This window comes from Alosa alosa, chromosome 4, assembly GCF_017589495.1.
Source record: "Alosa alosa isolate M-15738 ecotype Scorff River chromosome 4, AALO_Geno_1.1, whole genome shotgun sequence".
In the NCBI taxonomy this organism is placed as follows: domain Eukaryota; kingdom Metazoa; phylum Chordata; class Actinopteri; order Clupeiformes; family Clupeidae; genus Alosa; species Alosa alosa.
In genome coordinates, this window is record NC_063192.1 from 2,410,752 (window position 1) to 2,437,933 (window position 27,182).

Here is a 27,182-nt window from a genome sequence, read left to right on the forward strand (position 1 = left end):
TACATGTATCAGAATTTTTATTAAATTATGTAGCCCTTTTTTGGTCCAGAGGCGATTTGTTATCTAGTAGAAGGAAGAAAAGGCTGCACTTTGCAAATGGGTTGTATTGCTTAAATGCATTTAGACTTACGGCCTTCTTCAGTGTACTCGCAGTGTGTTCAATATTGCTCAAAGAAAAAAAAAGACATTACAAAAATTTAAAAATGCATATTTGTCTATGACTTCAATAAGCCAAAACATGAATGATATCCGCATTAATGTTCAACATATTGAATTAATTTATATTCATCCATAATCTCAAGTAACAAGCTGTTCAAAGGTTACACATCTGCAAACCCTCTAAAGGCAGACTTTCCAAATAAACTGTACACATGGATTGTATGAATGCATAGGGCTAATGTGAATTTGGCCTCCTGATGAACTTTTTTGAGACTAATGATTCCTAGGTAACAGATTGTGATCATAAAACACTGCAATGAGAATTATTTAATTATTTAAAATAAAAAACGTATGTTTGTTGGTGGGTGTGAAATTGTGTTATATAGGTCTCATAATAGCCTATTATATTGATGTTTGTTCCAGATGGTTTTGCAATGCACCAGCTGAATCCATGCTAGGTGTACGCAAATTGACACACAGCAGCATTTTACACTTACAACGTTTGGTTTTAGTGCAGTTAGTCAAATGCTAACAATGCACCTGTCCCACTGTGTTTTAGGAAGTATGTGTGAATGTAAGTGTCATCCAGAAAATCATAAATTCATATAAATGTGAGCTCATAAATCAACAGCAAATAATTATTGAAAGTGGACAAAAAACAAAATCTTTATTCATCACAGTTGCAATTAATCTTCCTACATAGGTTCTCACTTGTAATTGGTGTGCGTATTCTATAATCAACCAATCGTACCCTTCAGAAGCGTACACGCACTCTCCAAGAGTAGTTGGTAAGTACTTTGTTCTTCTTCCGTACAATACATGTGTATGTGCCTTCATTGATTGCATTAGCAACTATGCTGATATGGTCATTCTCAAGAGTGATGTAACCTGGGTGAGAGAACTCCAGCAGCTCCCCATCCTTATACCAGCTGTAGAGACCAAATAATAAAATCACAACATATTAAATGTGTGCATAGTCAAATATCTTTTTCCCTCCTGAAACATTACATTTATCAGAAATATAGTCTAGAATCAGCTGATGCAAATTTCTTCTGGGAATGGCTGATTTTAAATGGAATATCTCCACCAGCATAGAAAGGTGAAGGTCTAATTCTTTGCCAGTGTAATTAACATTAACAGTACCGCTGTGAATTAAATGAACATTTAATTGCAATACATCACAGGAGAGTTCATAGTTATAAGGATGGTATTTACTAGATGATTTATCCAAATCCAGAATTCTAACATCAATCACCAATAACTATTAAAAAATACTGTTTGGGAAAGGATATGTGTAGGATCTAGGTAGGCTAGCCTTTGAATGAATGTGCTTAATACTTTTGGAAGGCACTGTAAACACACACACATATTACATTACTCTTCCCAGTGTTTAAAACAACGAGTTATACTTACAACACTTTGCCCATTTTTGCTTTAATTTTCTTTCCACAACGGAAGGTCAGGGTCTTTCCCTCAGCAACAAACTTCTGTTTTGTTCTAGCAGGGAGTGGGGTGGGGGCAGGTGTGGGGATTGGAAACTCTGTAAAGAGAGATGTTATGTATCAAATCACATAAAGTAGTACATTACAATTTCTCCACAATACTACCATTCAGTGTATGGTGAATAATTACTGACATGAATAATCCTGTCCTAAATTATACTAACATTTTATTTGTGACCTGTTCAAGGTATGTGCTGCAATAATCATGCTTTGTAATTGTCATGTTCTTTCACAACAGATGCCTTGAATCTGTTGAAGGTTATGGCATATTTGTAAGTCTCAACCTTTCCTTTTCTTTCCACAAAACTTGCCAGAAGTCATCATTTGAGGGGTTATTTTTTTAAATGTTCTAACGGGGGAGTCTGCCCCCAAACCCCCTATCTTAGTTGGGTTACCAACTGTCTGCATCAGTACCACTGCTGGAAAAATGTCTAGGGGAGATCCCAACAAACACGGATGTCCCCCGGACTTTAACCGGACATTCACGTCCCCGATTGGTCCCAAACATCACGTTCTCTAGCGAACGTCACCAGAACGTTATTGACTTCTGGAGCAAGTTCTCCTTTGGTCCTTGTGTGATGTCTGGTGTCGGACCTTTTGGGGACGTCCCCGTTAAGTCCCTCGGTTCAAAAACTTCCCAAGAATGTCCTTGTGTTGGCCCGACAATAACGTTATATTGTTGGCCTATGTATAAGTGCTATGTAAGATGGGTAGTTGTCATGTAAGGCACATAGCATATTATTGGGGGCTCATTGTGTTTCTACGTTTTCCTATTATTATTATTATATGCAATGGAAGTCAATGGCAGCCCATAGAACCGTCTGGTAAAAAGTTGGGAAATTTGGCACACTAATTGGGGACGGTCCAATGATTCATGTCACCAAGTTTCATGTCGGCAACTCGAACCCTCTAGCGCCACCAACAGGCCAAACTTGGAAGTGTGTTCACTCACGTAACTTTTTACCTGTAGGTCCGATTTTCAAAAGTCAGGTATCGTTGGAATCCTTGGACCAAGCCGAGTTCAACGCACCCTATGACGTCATTTTCTGCCATTATGGATTTTCCGCCATTTTGGATTTCATCAAAAACACTTAAAATGTATCAGGGGTCACATACTTTCTCTGATTCCCACCAAATTTTAAACAGATCATCTTCAGACCAAGCCTCACAAAAGTTATCACTTTTCGTCTTCGGACGTATTACCGTTCGCCCATAACAGCCAATCAAAATTTGCGGCGAAGCCGCCAAACAGGAAGTGAGCTCATATCTCAGCAACCCTTGCAGTCATCAAATCCAAACTTGGTATATGGACTCATGACCCCATCAGGAGGACACTCTAGAAATTTGGTGACCTTTGACCTCTAGGGGGCGCTGTAAATCAGTAACATGCCTTTTGGACTGTAGCTGCTGTTGTGCCTAGAATTACAATGTACTAGTGGTGTCTGGTGTCGACAGATGGCAATTCATGACATCAACATAATTGATTTGGCCGCCATATTGGATTTAATCAAAACCACTATCAAATTTCCCTAGGTCACAAATTTCATCGGATCCTCACCAAAATTGGCACAGACCATCTTCAAACCATGCCTTATCAGTGCTTTGATTTCCATAACAATTGACGGAAGCGTTTGCCCGTAGCAGCCAATCGAAATTGGTGGCAAAGCCGCCAAACAGGAAGTGAGCTCATATCTCAGCATCCGTAGCATCTATCAAAACCAATTGGTGAGCAAACTAAGTACATTGACTCCTGATCTAATTGGGAGAACACACAACCAATCTGGTAACCTTTGACCGCTCGGGGGCGCTGTAATTAGCAAAACCTTTTTTTGCCCGTAGCTGCTGAAGTGTATTATTCTGCCATGGAAGTCTATGGCAGCCCATAGAACCGTCTGGTAAAAAGTTGTGAAGTTTGGCACACTAATTAGAGACAGTCCTGTGATAAATTTCATCAAGTTTTAAGTCGGCACCTCATACACTCTAGCACCACCAACAGGTCAAAGTTGGATGTGCGTTCACACACCTAACCTTTGACCTGTCGCTCTGAGTTTTCAAAAAACAGGTGTTGTTGGTGTCCTTGGACTAAGCTGAGTTCAATGCACCCTATGATGTCAATTTCCACCATGATGGATTTTCCGCTATATTGAATTTTATCAAAAACACTTAAAAGTTTTCATAGGTCACAAATTTTGTCCGATTGACTCCAAACTTGATGCACATCATCTTCAGAGCATGTCTCACAAATGCATTGCTTTTTGTCTTTCGAACTAAAACCATTTGGCCATAATAGCCAATCGAAAGCCGCCAAACAGGAAATTACCTTGTAACTCAGCCAATCTTGTGTTGTTTGGCATGGAACTTGCTGTGACTGCTTAATGCTATATACCTGATGCAACCGCATTGAGTTACATGACAAATTTGGACTGCTGAACTGACTGCTTGGCCCCCTCATTGCTGCTTGCAGCTATATTTATTGGGGGCCAAGCAGCGAAGCTGCGAGGCAACCCATAGTGATTCTATGTGTTCTTATTATTATTATTATAACGAAACACTCATTTGCCATTGAACCATACAGTAAAAAGTTGGGAAATTTGGCACATTGATTCGGTATAGTCATATGATTAATTTCACTAAGTTTCATGTCAAGTGCTCTAGCGCCCCCAATGTGTCAGATTTTGCATTACAATTATGCGCTTAAAGCTTCAACCATACAAATTGAGGTATACTTGGAATCCTTGGATGAGACCGAACTCAACGCACCCCATGACATCAATTTCCGCCACGTTGGATTTTCCGCCATATTGGATTTAATCAAAAACACTTAAAAGGAATCAAAGGTCATAAAGTTTGTCCGATTTTGACAAAACTTGGCGCAGATGATCGTCAGACCATGACTCACAAACGCATTGCTTTTTGGAGCCATATTCAAAACCTGTTGCCTGTCACGACCAATCAAGTTTGTCGGCAAAGCCGCCAAACAGGAAGTGAAGTGATATCTAAGCAAGGCTTTTGCGTATCAACACCAAACTCAGTACATGGTCTCAGGACCCAATTAGGAGAAGGCTCAAGAAATTTGGTGCATTTTGACCACTGTGTGTCGCTATAATCACAGGAAGTATAGTCATATTTCAGCAACGCTTTGACATAGATAAACCAAAGTCTGTACATGGGGTCAGGACCCAATAAGGATGAGGCTCAATAAATGTAATGACCTTTGACCACTAGGGGGCGCTATAATCACAGGAAGTGGGCTCATATTTAAGCAATGCTTTCACGTATCGAAACCAAACTTAGTATATGGACTCAGGACAACAGGAGGCACAATAATTTTAGCAACCTTTGACCACTAGGGGTGCTATAATTTGCAACACTTTCTCGTATCGACACCAAACTTGGTAAATGGACTCGGGACCACATCCTGAAGACGCTCAATATATTTAGTGACCTTTGGCCACTAGAGGCGCTATAATTATCAACACTTTCTCGTATCGACACCAAACTTGGTATGTGGACTGAACCTGAGGACGCACAATACATTTGGTGATGTTTGAGGCATGGGTATGTGTGGGGGGCTATTGGGGTGTGTGGGAGAGGAGGTTTATCTGTGAATATGTGTGTGTGTGGGATGGGGGGTTAATTGGGTGTGTGTATAATGTAACAACGTTGGGTTGCCATGACGACTCCTGCTCAACTGCTTGGCCCCCACATTGCTGCTTGCAGCTATATTTATTATAAATCCTCTGCCATTGAAGTCTATGGCAGCCCATAGAACCGTCTGGTGAAAAGTTGTGAAATTTGGTACACTAATTAGGCAGTGCCCCATGATTAATTTCACCAAGTTTCAAGTCCGCAACCCGAGCGCTCTAGCGCCACCAACAGGCCAAAGTTGGACATGCTTTCATGCCCGTAACTTCTGACCCGTTGGCTCGATTTTGAAAAATGAGTTATCCTTGGAATCCTTAGATCAAGCAGAGTTCAACACACCCTATGAGGTCATTTTCCGCCATGATGGATTTTCCGCCATATTGAATTTTAGTGAAAGTGAAACTAATCTTTCACAGGTCACAAATTTTGTCCGATCGTCACCAATCTTGACACACATGATCTTCCGACCATGCCTCATTAATGCATTGCTTTTTGTCTTCAGAACTAAAACTGTTCGCGTGTATCAGCCAATCGAAATTTGCGGCAAAGCCGCCAAACAGGAAGTGAGCTCATATCTCAGCAACCCATTCATCTATCATAACCAAACTTAGTACATGGACTCAGGACCCAATCAGGAGGACACTGAAGAAATCTGGTGACCTTTGACCTCTAGGGGGCGCTGTAATTGAGAAACATGCCTTTTGGCCTGTAGCTGCTGTTGTGCTTAGAATTCAAATGCACTACTGGTGTCTGGTAATACTGTTGGAGGTCCTTAGGACGACCCAAGTCAATTTGTGATGTCATCGTAATTGATTCGGCCGCCATATTGGATTTAATCAAAAACACGTAAAAATTTTCGCAGGTCACAAATTTCAGTGGATCCTCACCAAAATTGGCAGAGACCATCTTCAGACCATGCCTTATCAGTGTATTTTTTTTCTGGAACAATTGACAGAAGCGCCTGTAACAGTCAATCGAAATTTGCGGCGAAGCCGCCAAACAGGAAGTGAGCTCATATCTCAGCAACGCTTTCATGTATCAAAACCAAACTTAGTACATGGTCCTCAAGACCCACCAGGAGGACGCTCAAGAAATTTGGTGACCTTTGACCTCTAGGGGGCTCTGTAATTGCCAACAATGTATTTTGGCCTGTAGTTGCTGCATTATTCTGCAATGGAGGTCAATGGCAGCCCATAGAACCGTCTGGTTCATCCTGATGATGCACAAATAATTTGGTGACCTTTGACCTCTATTGGGGCATTGAAATCACAGCAAGCATGATCATATCTCAATCGATCTTTTATTTTTGATGTGAAACTGATGACAGCGAGTTCCATCCAGTTAATTCTAATGCGTGCGTGCAAGGGTGGGGCGGGGTGGGACGATTGCGGTGGTGGGTTGGCTGGGTGAGGGGGCAGCGACACTCAGCCCTGGTTCAGCCACACAAAATCAGTTATGTTTTAATGTGAAACTTGACCTTGTAACTCAGCCAATCTTGGGGTTGTTTGACATGGAACTTGCTGTGACTGCTTATTGCTATATGCCTGATGCCACGGCATTGAGTTGCATGGCAAATCTGGCCTGCTGAACTGTCTGCTTGGCCCCCACATTGCTGCTTGCAGCTATATTTATTATTTATTATTATTATTATTGTTATTAAAAGGTTGGCAGTATGTTGACGTCTAAAAAGTCTTCCCCTGACGTTACTGTCACGTATGTCCTTTGAACGTCCTGCAATAATGTCGCGGTGACAACTAGAAGACGTTCCGTCAAAGTCTACGCAATGTCCCGGGGACGTGCTTTAGACGTCCCTAATAATGTTCCCAGGACGTAACGGGAACCCTACACATTCTCAAGGAGGGGACCTCGACGGTAGGCTTGGGTATCGAATATCGAGTATTGGTTGGAACCGGGACTATCTTTGAGATTTTCCCGGAATCGTTCAAGTTTAAATTTCGATTCCTAGTTTCGATTCCCAGTCCGCCGACCAGAACTGAACACAACAGCTGAACACCAATGAAGAAGCGCATAGTTCATAGAATTAAAATTCATGGAGAATGTCAGACTATTTCAAGCAGGGTTCCCGCGGATCCTTAAAAAGTCTTAAATACAACTGAATTTTCGAAAGAGAGGTATTAAATGTGCGTATGGGACCGCCAGCAAGTGCAAGAGAGCGAGTGATGTCTCCATCCAGTTTCGTGTATTTAAAACGCAATTGTATGTGACTAGGCTATTAGGCTACGGGAGGAAGTGTAGTGGTTGCAGAGTGAAGATGTTTTTCACGGGTGTGGTTAAAGGTGTGAAAACAGTATGTACAAAATAATATGCCTGACGTTTTCGTGGTGTAGCTGAGGCCTGAGAGATAGACAGGTAGCCTACGTGGAATGAGGAAGCCTACGGTAGAATGAGCGGGAGAAAGAGTTGGTAAGCCAGTTAACGATAGGTTGGCCATACGTTCGAATTTAGGCCGGACATATGGATTTTAAAATAAAAAAAGCCCTGTCCGCGCCAGCCTCAAGCTGGGCGCTCATTTGTTCTCCTTTTTGAGTTAAGCTTGGCATCTAAAATCTTTTGCTCGGACGCAGCATCGTTTCACAAACTATGGACCGAAGACTGCTGGTCAAATTATGTGCAGTGCTTCGCAATCAGGAGGAAATACTGTATATGTTAAGTTGATCTGTTTGCATCTTTCCAGCGTGTGTTGCTGGCCTAGCCTAGGGAAGAAAATATCTGTCTAAGTTATAATAGCCAACCTGTAATATCTGCCAGCAGCTTGCTTGCCAGCGTTTCCCAGTAGGCTAGGCCTACTTCGCAAAAGTTGTGAAATATAACCGCATATTTTTTGAATGTCGGCGACTGCTACATAAAAAAAAAACGCGCTCATAATCGTCGTGCTTTGAGATGAAACCAGCAGTTTTCAGCAGGATCATCACGAGGAGGACCTGTCTCTTAATTTAAAACAAGTCAATGGTTTTACAATGTTTCAGTCAAGCTTTGGTTGGTTTAGATACAACTGGTATGCAAAGTAGTGGATTAACTTTAATTTGCTGTGCTGCATATTGGACAATAGATGCACATAGTAAATTATATAAAGTAGGCTTATTAAAATATGTAAATAGCTTAGTCTAACTTTGAAAAAAATATTGAAGGGAATCCGGTCCAGTGCACATGTCTTTGGCAAGTAGCCCTAGGCTACTACAGACACAGGTGAAGTCAATTGGGCATTTATAGCTGTGAAGGTAATTCACACACAATTATTTTTCTTTCGCCAAAATATATTTGGTAACTTCTGTAGACATCCAAAATGGGGTGGGGGTTAAAATTAGTAGGGAAAAAAAACTATTGCATAAACAGTCATATATCTTTTTGCCGTGGTATAGTCTTAATTTTCATTTAGATGTCTTGAAAAGGTCTTAAAAGTCTTTAAATTTGCACTTGGAAAATGTGCAGATACCCTGAGAAAGACCGTTGGTTAGCTAGCTCATTTAAAATATCCTAAACTTTTTTTGACCATGCCTCTTAAAAAAATTGGAATCGAGAATCGTTAGGAACCGGAATCGAAATAAGAAATCGGAATTGGAATCGGAATCGTTCAAATTCAAACGATACCCAACCCTACTCGACGCTGAGACGCCAGTGACATACATAACGAGTGCAGCAGATATTTTTGGCAGTTTGAATTTAGGACAGGGTCTGTCATCCTTCCATCCTTGGAAATCCTTAAATTAGATTTTTAGTGTAATAGCTAATAGCCAAAACAGGATTTTTTCCTAAATGCAGTTAGAAAACATGTTTCTGTAAAACCCAAGAGTCATCCTAAATTATAGTACAACAGGGCTTCATTACTTACCATAGCAAAAATCACAACTCGAAGGGCAATGTTTCTGCATGAGCTTTCTCTTACTTTCACAGTAACCCTTGCGAGCCCACGCAGAGCAAATAAACAGCCTATCCAAACACCCTGCAGACAAGAGAAGAGAGAGACAAAGGGAAAATGTTTGGTAGAAAGTAGAGGATGATATAACATCATCATAGAGATTAGTTACTTGAGATTCCCAGAGGCTGTTTTAATATCTTCCACCATGTCATAATAGCAAATGGTTTGCAGAGCCTGTGAAGTGTCAATATGCTGTAAAATACCATTCAATTAGTGTACATTTTCATAATTGTGTTTGACATTCATAATTTAAATAATGATGCTGGGGATTAACTATTCAACAAACTATTCAAGTTCAGTTTCAGTTTAACTAAACAAAGCTATTTGTAACACTGTAATACATGTAGGTTTGATAAAAGTAAAAAATGCCTATTTAAACCTATTTATTCATTTTCTATATTTTCCCCTTTGTTACTGTAGCCTACTTGTTTTAATGAGATCTTCAATGTGTCTGAGATGATGTCTGTAGTTTATGTCCATCTGTCTTGTATGTTTGGTGAGCCAAAGACAAATGTCCACCATGGTGTAGGTTACATTAAAGATTTATTTTATTCTATTCTATTCTAATTGATCCATGATGCGTAACGTTAGAAATGCAGGGATGGAGAATGTTTTTCAGATATAATAAGGATTCCGCTGAAAAACGGTAGCGCTCTTACAAAAACTCGTTTGAAAAAGACAGGATCTTTTTCGTGTCGTTGTCTTATTACCTTCTCACGGTGAATAGCACAGATGATTTGTGCTTCTTTGTCAATCGGACCTTCCTCAAAAGGAAACGCCATATTGTGACAAATGTCAAAACAGCGGCCTGGTTGAACGTGCACTTAAATAACCGAACATAACCTGAACAAAACCTACCCCCTACCAGGTTAAGTTCAGAGCCCATGTTACCATAGTGACTTACATTTTGGAACTAAAATCCCAGGTTTACTGCTTACTCTGGGTTAACATACCCAGTTAAGCCAGTAAACCTTCTTTCTGGAATACCCTTGCAGACATCTCCAAAAACACCAAAATCCATGAAGGCAGACTGAATCTGGAGAGCTGAGTTTCTCTTCCACAACCAATGTAGAGCACATACAGTAAATAAAAAGCATTTGAATTGTGTACCCATTGGATTTTGTCGCAATGGTTTTTAAGAAACATGCTCTTTTAGTCATTAGAACTTAATTGAAATGTTATCAATGCATTTAATGTTGTTAGGTTATTTTGTTTTATGTCTGCTCTCCCCATTTTTAGGCTAAAAATAATGAAGATACATAAATGATCAACTCTACTAAAAATACATTCTAAGGAACATTAAGAGAGCAGGTACATGAATGAGATTGCCTTGGTATTTAACTAATGTTAAATCTAGGAAACTTAAAGCGATGGTTCGGAGTAATTTCACCCTAGGGTCCTTTGCACCATGACCCCGAGCCAAACACCCTCCCAGAACCTGTTTTACCTTGGTAGAACCCTGGTCGAGTAGCGCTGTCAGAAACGAATGAGTTTCTGCAGTCGTAATGGTACCAACTTTTCGTAATCATCTCGTAAATTACCCCACTAATAATGCCCTGAATGGTACGAAACTTCTGCAGTAGTACAAATATGACCTTTAGTCCAATAACGAGGCATTAGAAAGTTTGTAAGTTTATTTAAATAAGATTTGCCTGATTATATGCTACTATACCGCTGCGTCAACGTTTCTTCCGTGGTTTGGGAAAAGCCCGTAAAAGTCCTGGCAGGAAGCGATTAGGCTACATCAACGTTTTTTGGTATATCCAGTTTTTAATATTTTTTTCTGAAGTGTTTACAACTTAGTGTTAACTAATAATTGTTGCAAACTGGACTACGAACAAAATATTAGTGCATTCCTGGATCTACATCCTTATGCATGCTTCCTGTCAGGACTTTTACGGGCTTTTCCCAAATCACGGAAGAAACGTTGACGCAGCGGTATAGTAGCAGATAATCAGGCAAGTCTTATTTAAATAAGTAAATGCCTCCTGGTGCACTTTCTAATGCCTCGTTATTGGACTAAAGGTCATAGTTGTACTACTGCAGAAGTTTTGTACCATTCAGGGCATTATTTACGGGTAATTTACGAGATAAAAGTTGGTTCCATTACGACTGCAGAACGCCATAGTACTTTCAAATAATACCGGCACTGTACTATGAAAGCCCATGCAAATGAACTCGTCCTCCGCAGAGGTATCAGTATCAAACTGCAAAAATAAAGTGTTTTAAAATGCCCAAAATGCACAAATATGATTATGAGGTTAATTGGATGGCTTAATGAAATATCACAAAATACTTAAAGTGAACATTGCATTATTTAACAACAGCCTTTCAAAATCTGTCCTCAATTCATGTCAACTCTGTCAGATATTTTTCAAATTCGAAATAAATCAGGCATATTTTGGTCAGCTTTAACCCTGAGGACCCCCTTTGACTTTCTGTTGATGGATGCAGCAGTCCAACACATGGTCTCGTAAGTGTTTTTTTTTTTAAATAAATATTCATCAAACAAGTTGAAATCCCGGTGGTCACAGCTTTTATGTGTCAACACTGTCTTCAAAGTAGAGCTGAATTCAATCAAGAAGTTTGAAATAAAAGTTGGTATTTTGGTTTAGTTTAGTGGCAGCAGGCAACTGAGGAAAATCAAAATGGCTACCATCTACTACACATGATTAAGTTAAAAAAACATGTTGTTTTGTCAACTCCGTCAGACGTCAACTCTGTCAGATATTTTGTCTGACGGTGTTGACATGTAAGCTGACGGAGTGGAAAAGTGCTCCCAAATACTAATACTGTAATACTAATGTATAACAACTACATAACATGATAATATGATCTAAGTATCCATGTTTATTGACTTAAAACATCTTAATATACCCAAATGCCAAATAACTTATAATAATAACTCATAAAAAGTATTGTTTTTATCTGTACTCTAGGCAGACATGGATAGAAAAAGAGTTTGTCAGTGTAGGAGCAAAAACAAAGAAACAGTACCAGAGAAAAGGGAGAGAAAGAATTAACAGTGACCCAGAAAGCAGTAGGGACAGTAAACAGCAGTTAGAATAGGAGAGACAGAGGTGGAAGGACAGGGTCCAAAACAAAAAAGTAAAACAAGTAGGAGAATTAAAACCCAGAGCAAAAAGGCACTGCAGAAAGTATTGGAGGAAAGCAAAGAAAAGGTCCAGAGCTATGCAGCTGAGAGAGAAAGGAGAAAAACCAGGAAAAGACATGCAAGGGAGATAAAAGCATTGAAAGAAAAGGTAAAGAAATTAACAAAAGAGCAACACAAACTAAGAAAGCAGGAATGGCGGAAAAAGAAGGCTCAAATAGAAAAGTCCAATGTCAAACTAAAAGATAAAATGATTGTAGATTCTCCATGAACAGAAATAGAGAGGATGATAACGGGAAGCCTACAGCGGAACTCCAACATTGGGATATATCTTCTTTTCCACAAGAGGTGAGAAGGAATTATACAACTCATGTGGCACAGAAACGAGCCGTTGAAAAATCAGGTCATAGACAACTTACACTGCAAAAACTGTGTATCTAATAAAAATCTAACCAAGATTATTAATCTTATATCAAGATAAAAAAAACTAGTTTGTATTGTTTTCAGTATAAAGAGACTTACCTAGAGCTTTCTGATGAAATCATTTGACTTAATTTAAGAAATGTTTGACTTATTTTAAGACATCTCATCCTGAAAATAAGCAAATTTTTCTTCCAGTGTGTTAGGCAAATTTGTCCTAAAAGCAAGCCAATTTGTCTGCCAGTGCGTTAAGTAAATTTGTCTTCATAAGACTCCATAAAATAAGTCAAAGTGTTCTTAAATTAAGTCAAATGATCTTTCAAGAGAGCACTAGGTAAGTACCCTGGAAATCCAGAGTTCTCGCAAGAGCACAATGGAATTGTCTCTGCGAGACACTCTGGCAAAAAGCAATGATGCACGGTACTTTTACCCCAACATTCCGGGGAACCAGCTAAGCTGATGAAGACAGCGATGCAATGTTGGAGGACGGTACATATTGGTCGTAGTGTTATCCGATTGCGTCGAAGTCCGAAATCATTCAGAGTAAACATGGTCTAGCGCTATCCATTTGCGTGCAGTGAGATTTTTAAATGCATGCTTGTTGCCGCCCCTCGAGTTGAGCCATTACATTGTTCTTTGTCAGACCCTTAATCTTTCTAGATTATCAGGGTCTGGATTTTCCAGGCTACTAGGTAAGTCTTTTCATACTAGAAACAATACCAAATAGATTTTTTGATCTTATTATACGATTAATAGCACTTTTTGCAGTGTATCAGGCAAGGTTCTAAAGAAGTATCGGCTTCTTCATAGGCTTCGCCAGTTTGGTGTTAGGTACAGACAACTATCATGCTCTTGCAGTGAGCCATTGTATTGCCTATGCTTTCCCCCAGCTACTCTTTGTATAAGAGACTGCTCAGAGGAGCAGCAGACTGATGCAAGGGCCAGAAAGAGCCGTCCATTGGCCATGTTGATGGAGGAGATGGAAGACTAGTTGGGAGAAGCAGGGGATTCGGTCGATGAAATGTAAGATTTGGTAGATGAAATGGAAGAGGAGCCATTGAAAGATCCTGGGGGTGCTACTGTTGATATAATTATCAACAGTATTGAGACAGGGGATTGGCTGGCAGTGGTGTATGATGATCACTGGTGGTTAGGAAAGACCATTGATGTAGATATAGAACACCAAGATGTGAAAGTTGAGTTTTTGCATCCTTGTGGTCCTACTTCCAATTTTCACCCTAAATATGGGAGGCGGGTAGCCTAGAAATCTAGACGTACCCTAGCAGCAGCAAATGTAATTTGCAGCCAGGGTAGTCTAGCAACTCTCTGTTGGCTTGTGAGCTGGAAAAATCAAACTTCAATCAGGCCAATCATATCGTGTGTAGAGTCGGTGAGCGGGCTTAACATAATGATGACAGAGTTGCGACAGTTCCACGTGAATTCCTTGCTACTTGCTGTTGCTGGAAAACAGCGGTCTTTGAATTGCGACTGGAGTTAAGATTTTTTTTTTTTAAGTTGGCAATAGTTTGATCAACTAGCCAACTAGCTCCACTGGTGGGAAAGCGCATGGGACTCATGAGATGTAGGCAGTGTTGGGAAGGATACTTTCAAAAAGTATTCTGTTACAGAATACATGCCCAAATATGTATTTTGTAACATATTCAATCTGAGTAACATATTCTTGGATTATGCTACTTATGCATTGAATTGCAATGCAGCCATCAAATCCTGCTTACTAAACAGGCCTATTCTGGTGTGTTCTTCTGTTCCAAATGGCTGAAGTGTTATGCCCACATAGGAAAATGTAAAGTCAACTAAGCTACCTGATACAACTATAAAATACAAGGTGACCAGTAAAACTACAGCAGGCGACTAGGCTAGGAGGAGGGATGTCTGTTTCTGTCCAGTGAAAGATTTTGAAACTGACAGGGACAGCTTGTCCCCTCCAAGCAAGCCAGACCAGGGAGCTCTATGCCATAGCCCCTGATGTTATGGACTTCATAGAGCATAGGCATGTTCAACATCTCTTTTCCAATGCCCAAGTCCCGCAGGTTAGACAAACTATTATATATAAATATCTAATACTTGGCTCTACACCGAAGGCAGTAATGATTTACTTGCTGAGAGAAATTGGAGCAAATCATATAACTTACTTGCCTGAGGTCCTGTTGGAGTTTGATACCCTTTCCCTTGATATTGCCATGTCAAAACTAGGTAAATATCTTTAATCAGTTTGATTCTCGATTAGTTTGTCAACTCCGTCAATTGTGTGTCAACACTGTCAGTTGTGTGTCAACCCCGTAAGATGGAGGTTTTTCATTTTTATAAAAATGTTTATGTTTCTTTTGTCCAATTGAGTGTGTTCATACATTAAAACACCAACTTATCTACATGCATCAGTGTCTTGTGTGCACAAAACCACTGATTGTATGTATTAAAAATTAAAAAAAATAGTAAACTAAATTAAGTTAATTTAAAATGGCTTATTCCAAAACAATGTAAAATGATATTAAAAGTGTATACAATGCAATTTATCACTAAACCTTGCTAAGGCACACAATTTCTACACACTTAAAGACTTTACAGTGTTGATCAGAATTGATCAAACACACAAAAAAACATATTTTCATGTGTCAGACGGAGTTGACAAATGACAAGTTACTAAGTCAGTAAATGTCATTTTTTATAAAAAGTGGTTAATAAAAAACCTGTTCCTTTTCAGGCATGATAGATGAGATCTATGTTTATGATGATATCCAATTCAAATTAATGTAGTATAAATTTTTTGTTTGTCACTTTTCAAAAGTACTTTTGTCCCTTATCAAGAATCAGTGATATATAAGAGAGTTGGCATTACATTATCCTTATGCTTGTAGTCAAAAGTATTTGTTATATCACAAACATAAAAAATAGATTAAGGTGAGACACGGCAGGTGAAAACATCGTTTTTTCATGCACTGGTCAATTTCGAGATTTTGGGCTAGTTTGCTACCTTAGCGTGTATTCTGTCACACTACTACAACAAAAAAGTCCGATTTACACATTTAAGTGTTTATTTCATTACATTGAAAGTGTTAACTCGTGCCTGTATATTTCTCCAAAAAGTTAGCATTCTAACCTTGCATGTACTACCGCGACTGTGATCCCGTATCACACTATGTGATCCATATATGGACACTTCCTTTGCATCAGCAACGTGAAAGTTCAAAGGCGAGTCTAGGCAGAGAACGGAATCTCATTGGCTTGTTTCACGGCGGTTTTCTCAAAATGAGTTTCCTCTCCCACTCTGAGCATGAAATCTCCACTTCAGAAGCACTTACATACACCATACAACTTTCTAGTCTTATGCTTAACTATATTTAGACGATTTTTACAGAGGGGTTTGTTGATATATTATTCCAAGCCTGGTTTATATGACATTTTATGCCTAAAAACATGGCAAAAATCATTTTTTTAAGGCTATTGACAGCATACTCTGATTTACAGGATAACAAAAGTAGATAACCATAAATCCCTCTGTAATTTTCCAACATCATTTTGAACCTGACTGTATCCAATGCTGAGATTTCATGTTTTAAAATGTATGCAAATTAGCGCATATTTAATTAGAAAATGCCTAATTTGCATATGTAAAAATTACACATTAAATCACATATTAATGCTCGTTAATTTTTTTTTTTACCCTTTTCACCTGTAGTGTCTCACCTTAACAAAAATGTGTCCAGTATTAAATAAGTGTTATTTATATGCTTTTTTTCATAAGAGTGCACTTACGTAGATAATGAGCAAAGTGAAGCATCAACCATAGTATTGTGACATGTTCTGGTGGTGTTATGTATTGTGAACAGCTTGGTAACATTGATAACATTATGTACAAAACTCATTATTTTGTATTACAGAAGACTACATAATTTCTTCTGAACAAATACACAAACCATAGAGTCGGTGGAGGCCCCAAACCTCATCCTGTGTAATATGTTTCCTGCCTGTCAGTGTAGCATTCAGATGCATCAGGGCCTTAGGATTCTGGGAATGCATGAGACCAAGAGCATGTCCTATCTCATGAGCTGCCACATGGACCAGGTCTGTTAGCCAAACTCCTATGAAATAACACATGACATGGGGCTGGTGAAATATACCGTCTGTGAGTCGGTGATTCTCCATATGTCTGATTTGATAACTAAAAACTGTTAATTGCCGTTGAAAGTTAAATGCATCATCAAGTGCTAGAGACTTGAGGATATACTGACCTTTTCTCCAGCTGAATCGCATGTTACCCAAGATCCAATACTCATCATCATCAAAATGGATTTCCCCCGTTGGGGGAAAGAAAGCATGGGCCAGCTCTCCAGTAATTCCATCAAAGCAGTGGTGGAGGTATGACTGCAAGCAGTCTGTGTGGTTAACTGGGTAGAAGCCTTTGAAAGACAAAGCATATGGCATACAATCACATTCTTTTTTATTTCAAAGCTGTCCTGCTCATTTCTGACATCTCTAGTCAGGAAGAAAGAGAGAATTACACATTTGAGGAGAGCAGGCACTGGGAAACTTGTTTTATCCCATCCAAATGCCTGGAGCATTTCAGTAGTTGAGGTGGAATGTTTTGTAGATTTCTTGCAGAATAAAGACCAAATGGACATGTTGACAGAAATAATACCACAACATACTGACAAAACATGAATCAGGAACTACATGTGACCTGTGGAGCCCTAATATGATCCATAATTCTGTTGTATAAATTGAGTTGCCTGGTAAATGCTGACTTTTTTTTTCAAAAAAGTTACACTAAAGATTTTCTTCTTAATTTGGCTTAATTGACACATAATACAAACCAGTGGTGCACGGGTTGATCTAAATTGAGCGATGACCTGCGGTTACGAGTCATAAAAAATATTTTTAATGATATTCGGGTCATTTGCAGGCGGGTCAGTTACTTAATACTTAAAACACCACGAGAAGGCTAACATCAACATTTAAAGCCGGCCTTACATTGTACGATTTTGGTGTGATTTTCAGTGATGGACTTCATGCACTTCTTGCGATGGTTATATTCATGCACTTATATTCATGCACTTCTTGCGAATGGCCTATTGTTACGCAGTTGATATAGGCTATACTGTAGTGCCGTGAAGAGTCTCCAAAAGATGTTAGGACAACTTAAAATGACACACGGGAATTCTTTCTTGCTCCTCGCAGCCTGATGCTACACACAGTGCGTGTGGACACACACCTGCACAAACCGCCCCAGGCGCCAGATTTAAAACAGTCAGCGGGTGACTGAAATGCGAAGAGGGGACGTTGCCAAAAACCCAATTCCTTAGGCATGCAGCGTACATTTGTAAGAAGGATTTATGTATCACATAAACACACGCACAAGAACCAACAAAACCCAATGCTATTTGAACCTCTATAATAACTTTATCATAGTTTCAATTCCAACACCACAAAAGTAAAGGTCAATTTGCTATATATCAATGGTAAAATAGCCTAAGTAAGCAATATTGCTTGCAGGGCAGGGCTAAAGTTGCTCGGGCACAGTTGTTCATGCCAGCATGTCCAGCTGGTGGCCCAACCAGCTACACCAGCAAGAGCTGGAAGAAAACCAGCAAAGACCAGCTAAAACCAGCTACCAGCATAAGCTGATTTTCTAGCTGTTTTTTTAGCAGGGATAACTAAGGCCCCTCACCCCCCCTTGTGACGCCGGGTCTGCATCTGTAGGCACCGCTGTCGTGATTAAAAGAGAATTCCGGCGAGTCTTCACATAGATCTCCGTTTCTCAAGGTCACCAAGTACTGTCAGTAAAAAGAAAAAACAATTGGTTTTACCTGGCACATGTTGCTACAGCCAGACAGCTGCAGCGCCACACTCTGGGGGCATGTCCATGAGCTCCCATTTACAAGCCCACAGACAGTACTCGGTGACCTCAAGAAGTGGAGATCTATGTGAAAACTCGCCGGATTTCTGTTCCTATTTATGTTAGGATGTTGAGGCAGCCGTGGCCTGCTGGTTAGCGCTTCGGACTTGTAACCGGAGGGTTGCCGGTTCGAACCCCGACCCGAAGGAACGGCTGAAGTGCCCTTGAGCAAGGCACCTAACCCCTCACTGCTCCCCGAGCGCCACTATTGTAGCAGGCAGCTCACTGCGCCAGGATTAGTGTGTGCTTCACCTCACTGTGTGTTCACTGTGAGCTGAGTGTGTTTCACTAATTCACGGATTGGGATAGATGCAGTCCAAATTTCCCTCACGGGATCAAAAGAGTAAATATACTTATACTTATACATATACTGGATTTACATAGCTCAATAAGGATACACTGCATGTTAGGCTAACCAGAAACACATATTTTGTAAATAAGCGGGTCGGATTGCGGGTCTGGTATAATTTTTTCTTAAGTAATATTCACGGCTCGAGTTGCGTCGGGTTGATTTAAATTTCGGTCGAGCGCAGGCAGCTTATGACCGGACCCGCACACCAATGATACAGACAGAGTTATGAGGCAGAAAACTGTCACTGGTGGCATTCATTTATATTATGGGTTGTCACAGAATTCAGATGTACAGAGTTCGTACACCTATCAAATTCAAGCACTTTCAAGGTCAATTTTCAAGCTTTTCCAGCTCTTTACAGCGGTGGCAAATTATATATTTTACCAGTGTTTCTCAAACTTTTTCAGATGAAGGACCACTTAACCAATAAAAAAGAAACGCACGGACCACCTAGCTAAAAAAAAAAAAAGATTACACCTACTTCAACAGTATAATAGCCTACACAATAGGCCTACTCACTGAACCACCTTGCTTATTGTCTTTGCACTTTGCTTATTGTGTCAGAAGATTTATATGATTTACACTACATACAGTAGACAGTGTTGTAGAACTGTTTGTATTTACATACAAGTTGGTTCAATATTGCAAACAACTTATCTATATTATATTTTACCACGTCTGCTCACGGACCACCCTCAAAATTATTTTTGGATGGAGATTAAGAGATGGTTTAATGAAATTGTGTTTCTTAATAACAGAAAAAGAAATTAAAGGAAAACTTGTCACCTTGCTATCTAACTGGCTGAGTCAATACCCCCACCCATTATATAAGAATGTAATCATTCAACAAATAACTATTCTTTGCTGAATATGTGAACTCAAGCTAATGTTAAGGCTTGCTCTTTCATGACAGTCGAGACTGATTATGTCTCTTTCTTGCCTACAATGGCATGCAGACAGGCTTACATCTGTTATCATGAGCTACCAACCAGTAGGCTAGCAATGCAGAGATGTGACGTTTGGGTGACGTGAAGGTGACTAAGTTGTCATATAATTAAATAAATTTAACTTCTTGCCAAACGGCACAATATGCACATATGCATGGTGTTTTAATGTCCTTTCCACTTGTAGGGCCTATAATTAAATGGTTAGCATTTAACCACAAAACTGAGCTGAAGTTTGAGACATGACCAAGGCTGTAGCCAGGATTCAAATACTGAGGTCAGGAATGTTAATAGAAATGTTGCCCCCCGCGAAATGCTAGAGGGGTCCGGGGGCATGCCCCCAAGGAAGAAATAACCCCTTAAATTATGACTTTATGGTGAATATTGTGGAAACTAATTGATAAATTGACATAAATATATATTCATACCTTATACCATAATACAGCCTATTAGGCATATGGTACATTAATAGAAGAGCGAAGTAGCATTGCCATCTGATGTAGAAACATTTGTTTTGTTTATAACTTAAACCAAAAAGCTTTTCCAAAATATTCTACTTTTTTAGATGCACCTGTATATCTCAAGAGCCTTTTCTCCAATTGGTTTTGAGGATATTTATACTGGTCCCTGCTCCATCTGTTGTTAAGAATGCTCTGCTTCTCCTCATCAGAGTAGTGAATGTTTATAAATTGCAGGGTCATAGGCTGCAGAGCTTGTACATTCTGACACAGTGAGTGTCACATCTTGACTCTCACTCACTTGTGAGAGCCCTTCGCCTATTATTTCCCTCTCTTCTCCTACCGCTTTCTCCTCATTTCCACCTTTCTGCCTGATTTCCCTTCTCCTGTCTCCTGTCTAAATAACTGACCAATAATCAATATCATGCTTAGATCATATCCATATAACAATATCTACTATTATCTACTATATATACTATTGGTCCAGACTCTGATATCTATATAACATTAATATAGCTTAATTTTCAGTGCAGCTAGCTGCAACTCCACTGAATTTCAGCATAACATTTTGAGTAGGCCTTGAAGTCAGCCTTTGTTCAGATCAGATGATTATTCATTTTGGACAATGGATTTTGTGGGTATTGAAGTTTAAATGAGCTATGCGAGACACTGCGTTGTGTTCGTTAGTTAGGACATAGGGTCAACTTTACTTTTGTTTTGACATGTCACAGGTATCTACAACTACATGTCGCTCGTTGGCTATTAGTTAATAAATTAAACGACATTTGAAGAAAGAAAGTTGACCTCTATGGTAGATACGGCCATAGACATGACTGGTTCAGTTTTGCATTCAAGCATTTTCATGGATTTCAAGCACCCATACGAATCCTGGATGTATCTTGAGCACAGTAAAAATGTATATGAAATTTATCTTGCCGTAGTGCCTTTAACTGTGCTTCTTGCATGCATTTTCTTTTTGTGTGTGTTTTCAATACCATGTTTCATGTTTTCTCTCACCAATCTTTATATCAGCCTCTTCATCAGATGGTAGCTCTCTGAAACTGAAGGGTGAAACATCACTCCACATACTGAAGGCCTTGGCTATGCCCCGCCGTGTGTCACTGGCATTCATCAAATTCCTTGGGAATGATATCAATCTGCATAAAATATTTATCCAATTAAATTCATAAAGGGCAAAATGTGTGAGTATGTTTATGATGAGTATGATTGCTGCATTTTGAAGTATATTTGATGAAGAATGCTTTGCAGGTCACAAAAATGAATTCCATACTTCCTCTCCTCATGCTCAACTTTGCTTACTTATAGGTGAGCTTGAACTTGTCCCATTTCAGCTTCTCAGGTGTCAGAGTGTACCTCTTGATCCTATTCAGATGCAGGACATGTGCGCGAGCATCTTTGCGAATCCCAATAATTAAAACACCAGATCTATGAACTTCTTCCTTGGACAAAAATGGAAGGTCATTACTAAACATCATACTTTTATTAATTTTACTTTCAAATATTTGAACATTGTGAGAAAAGTTGACAAGTTTAGTACAAGTGCAGAAGACCATGAGTGGGTGATGAGTGTAAGGATTAAAATGAATGGAAGCTAGGCCTCACTGTTCCTGAGATAAGAGCCAAAATGCAACAATGATTATTTTAGCGCCACCTATAGGCATGAAAAGGAAAAGTGCTAGGGACATAAACATCAGTGTGCAGTTTGGTTTGATAATTGGGGACATAATGTAGACATTTTACGCTATCCTAACAGTACCTCTCACTGCCTGGCTATGACGTCTGCCTGTGCTGTTAAACCCAAATACAAATGTATCATTTTGAGGGCCAAAGCTAAAATATATGTTTTTAACTAGCTAAAACGAGTGGGATGTATGATCTCTACCAGTGGATTAAATGAGATTAGATTAGATTCAACTTTATTGTCATCGGCCAGAGTACAAGTACAGAGACAACGAAATGCAGTTTGTGTCTAACCAGAAGTGCAAAAAAGTGCAATGTGATGTACACAGTATAGACAGAACATGTGGACAAAACATAGAACATATTAACCTCCATTGCTCAGCCAAATACTTTCCTGTTACGCCCTTGCTCTCCCCAATCCCAGACTTTCACATTGAATGCTTGTTTGTAATGGATGCAAAACAGCCTAGGCTTTTGCTGAATGTCTATGGAGGGACGAATGAAGCTGTCCTCCCGACCAGACAACCCCATGTAAGTAAATGCACACATATCGTTTATAGCCTACTATATTTCATGCAGGTGAGACATGGAAAAGCAGTTTTAGAAAAATGAGTTTTGCCATGTTAACCTATGGTGACGGCCTGTGGGTCATGAAGGGCAGTTATTTGGATGTGCGGTGGCCTTACCCACATAAAAACAGAGTGAAATAACATTTTGTACTATAAAAACATTATATCATTGGAAACATGTATTATTGTAGCTATATAAATGGCATAGTGCATGGTATTTCCATAACCGCGAGATACGGGCTTCACGATAACGACAATGAGTTGTTAACGGACAAGACACAATCTATCTGAATCTATCTGCAATCTAGAAATAACACAGGTCTATTTGAAGTAGGCCTATTATTCATGTCACATAATTTGTGTGTTAGTGTAGGCTACATAACTTAAACTGTAGGCTATGTTTAAACTGTATTTCGAGTTTAATGTCGACATACGTCGAGATTAAAGTAGATATGATATTTCAACTTTATTCTTGAAATGTCGAGTTTAATGTCGACAATATTTTTTTTCTTCATGTGTGGCCCTAATACTCTGTCGTACATTAATGATATGCTTAAGTGTAATAGATTAAAAATCAATATGAAGTATTCAAATTACTAAATATTCTTACCTACTGGTAATTACGCACATCATAAAATACTATAAATCATTAACAAAATATATAATCTTTACATGAATTACAAAATATATGAAATAGAAACATGACATTTAGCCATAATCTTCTGTGTGTGTGTGTGTGTGTGTGTGTGTGTGTGTGTGTGTGTGTGTGTGTGTGTGTGTGTGGAGGGTGGAGCAGAATTTAGGATGTTCTCTAGATGTTCTCAATTCAATTTCTATCTAGCCTATTCCATGTTTCCATTATCTTTCTTCAAAACAAATGTTGAAAGAGTGCACAAACTGGAAATACTAGAACACTTTCTAATGGTGTGTTAAATTATCAGGAGAGAGACCACAGCCTTTGAATTTCCAAAAGGTAAATCCGGATATAGTTTACAAAGCAGATTGATTATTTTATTATTGCAGTGTCTTACTGTGAACAGCAATAAATAACCTTTCAAGATCAAAACCTCTAAAGAATGTGTTTGTGTGATTTTATACATTAGTACTGTTGTGAAAAGTATTAACGCAATAAAAACGTAATAATCGTAAAATCATGATTATTCTTCAGACAATTATTGTGCCACCAAAATCTCTAATCGTGACATCCCTACCGTTAGCAAGCTATCCCCCCAGCTGATGTTAGAAAACACATTACACAATAATCCTAAATAAAACATTCTCTCCCCTACACAGAAACAAATCTGATGTACCCTACAAAATGAATGTAAAACAAATTGTGTGAATGACTTACATTTATAATAAAACTCTAGTAAGGTCACTGAAGGCAACTGAAAAGTGATGGTAAGCAAGCTCACTAATGGAGACAGTGATTGGCCAGAGTGTCAATCATATTCAACTGCAGGAAGTGTTAAATTCTGCACAATCGGTCACTGCTTCACGGGTGGGACTTATCTGCCATAAGGATCCATTGAAACGGAAAAAAATCTACGAGCCGCCTGGGGTTTCACTCAATTTACATTGAAGTCAATGGGAAAAGATATCTATGGTAGTGAAGCAAAACTAAAAGTTGGTGAAGCAGTCTGAATCACTGTAATTCTCTGTTCCACCACGGGTGGCGATGGCGCTGTTGTCACTCACAGAATTGATTTCAGGAAAACAGCTTGTGTTAGTGACTGTATTTCTGTTTCAAAGGACTAAAATACAGATTATTGTAAGATTTATTTTGTGTTTTGTTTTTACCTCATTAATTAACCACATTAAAGAGACTTTTCTGCTTCGCTGATTGGACCCCTAACTCTCAGGCAGCCATGAAGGAACAGTGTGATGTGGGCTCTCTAGGTGTTTGTTAAAAGATAAGCTATCTAAGGAGCCTGTATGGACATGGGCAAAACAGTTTCTGGTGTCCCCTTATAAGGCAGGGGCACACCAGAAATGTTCTTATGCGTAGGCCTACCCAAAAATATCTGGCCTGCAGCAGAAACTTTAAAGATGTTTTTTTCTCTCTCTTTCTCTCCCTATAGGGACTTCATTAACTGACGTCTGTTCACGTCTGATCTTTCCTTAGTTGTGCGCACTTGGACGTACTGACATAGGCTACATGAGAGTAGACGACAAAAGTATTATGAACCTATCCATCCATGGCTTGTTAAGTGAATTAGGCTTTTTGCTGGCTGCATATCTTTGGTAAGTAACAGGTATAATAATTGGGTGATCACGGAGGCCTTTATTCCCCCCCACACAGCAAAGTGTCTAGACTTAATAAAAGGGTAGGTTACAACCTCGGCTATACAACCATTCAAAAAGTTTTTACTGGACCAAGCCTACACAAACGACCTGTGGTAGGCTATCTAGCTTATGCCACGTGACACCCGCTAGAAGTAGCCTAAATTTTCCTAATTCTAATAATTAGGTCTAACGATAATGGTGGGTAGAATGACTGAGTTGAGTAGTCGTCAGCTCTTGTTTCAAAATCGAAGATGTTTCTAAATGATTTATTGAGCGAAACCCCGGCGCTGTAATCTCGTATTCCCTCTTGTAGGATTTGACTTGGCCTAGCCGTGTGAGGAATTAATAAGTCCTTTTTACGGTTAGCAACAAATAACGACTGCTCAGAGGCTGCCGAAGCTATTTGCACTACTTCTTATCCCTCAGTTCTAGCCTAACATAATTCAATCCATAGGAAAAGGGGGGTGAGGGGAAGGGGGCAGCAGACTTGTATAATAAGCTGGTGCCGCACTGCCCACTCGGACCAATAAACTAGACGAGACTGATTTAAGACGAAAACGTTACACAATGACCTACCTCAAAGTTCCATATAGGAACTGCAGCTGCTTCTTGAGGCCCAACCAAGAGGAATCCAGTCATCACCACTAAGATGAGAAGTTCGACACGATAGCACTTCGGAAAACTTCTTAACTGGCACACCATCACTGCAATGTCACCGTCCGGCAATGTCTCCAAAGCAAATGATGAGCAGATAACTCCGACATTGACTTCCTATGTTTTACTGACCATATATCAAGTCGACCTTTTCACTAATGGGCAGAACAAAACTGCAGAGCCTCCGTAGGGAGGAGTTGTGTGTGCATAGTGGCTATCGCTCTGGCCGCGGTCATTCACGGCGAGACAGCGGCGGTCGTTGCAAACTCATCAAACTTGAAACGACTTCCAAGCAACCCCAAAAAGGTTTCACATTACTTCAGAAGGAGGCCATGTCGGCAGATATTGGACAAGCTATAGCCTAGCCTACTGAACAAGCAATGAACCAAGAACACTGTAGATTTTATGAGGTAGCCTAAGAGATTAGTCTAAAATCAGATGTTACGTAGAATTCGTTTTTTCAAATGTAGGATGCATCCCATGAGTCTATTCACCACTAGAGCGCAGTAGCCTACGTATGGCCTACGTAAACTTTCCCACTAAATTTATTTTTTTACTGTGACCTGTTACCCGACACAATTCAGTTTATGGTGCAACCCTTACACAAAAAAATAACTGCACTGCTTCAAACTGCACTTGAATAGCCTATTATCAAAACAGTTTTGGAGGAATTATAAGTCCTGAACCAAACATATGAACACAGAATAGATTATGTGTGCCTCTATGTTTTCATGGTCAAAGATTGCAATGATATAGGCTATCATGTTAAATGAAAATTCATAATTGACAATATAAAATAATACTAGATGTCTCCAACTGGTGTAATATCATATGACCTGGACAAAATTACACCTTCACCTTTGACCCCATGACCTTCAGCACCTATTATCACCCGGAGAGAAGAAATACTCTTTTCTGATTGGCTGGTGGGGTGGCTATTAATTCTGAATAACAGGACACCTATGACGAGATATAAGCAACTCCTCTACAGGATAAATGTTGTTTTGTTCAGTCATTTGAGCAATATTTGGGTAAGTGTTGCTTTTTTCAGCCTATGTTTTTGATGGTAACCCATTGTCAGTCAATAGTGAAAGTAGCTGCATTTAACTGTCTTGTCGCTGACACCTTGGTGAAGTTAGTTTCACTTTGCCAATAAGTTAAAATAATAGACGAGTGCAAATGTGAAGGCTATGCTAGGTTTTAGTAAAGCATGGTTTAGTGGAATGACTATTCCATACGGTCTCACAAGCAGCCTCCTTCAAATGCGCTGTAGAATGTCAAAATACTGATGCATTTATTTGACATCACGCTTTGCGCCGTTAAAGGGAATGACAGATGTCATTCTCATTGGTTTAAATGATGTTATGCCCCAAACACACCCATATAGACCTCTCCGGAATAAGTCCCGCCTCCGAAACAGCCATGTCCACCCAACTTCCGGGCGTCGAATGTCTATGGGAAATAACATGGCGTTTCGAAATATCATACCTGTCAAACATCTGTAGGTGGCGAAGTAGAAAAAACTGGTG

General features: G+C 39.5%; 1 protein-coding gene across 2 annotated transcripts; it reads right to left on the reverse strand.

Annotated features, from left to right (window-relative positions):
* On the reverse strand, window positions 1-26,117 carry mmp23ba (matrix metallopeptidase 23ba). 2 transcript variants are annotated; one of them, XM_048240407.1, is made up of 8 exons: window positions 25,576-26,117; window positions 21,764-21,903; window positions 21,461-21,504; window positions 17,026-17,193; window positions 16,711-16,875; window positions 9,157-9,267; window positions 1,573-1,699; window positions 1-1,088 (listed from the first exon to the last, which is right to left on the reverse strand). In XM_048240407.1, exons 1-8 carry the CDS (start codon window positions 25,699-25,701, stop codon window positions 914-916), a joined length of 1,056 nt encoding a protein of 351 aa, XP_048096364.1. In that variant the 5' UTR covers window positions 25,702-26,117; the 3' UTR covers window positions 1-913. The 2 variants fall into 2 exon arrangements, with proteins under 2 accessions (XP_048096364.1, XP_048096362.1); XM_048240405.1 differs by having other exon boundaries at window positions 21,461-21,600; window positions 25,576-26,115.
* Window positions 26,118-27,182: the final 1,065 nt, after the last annotated feature.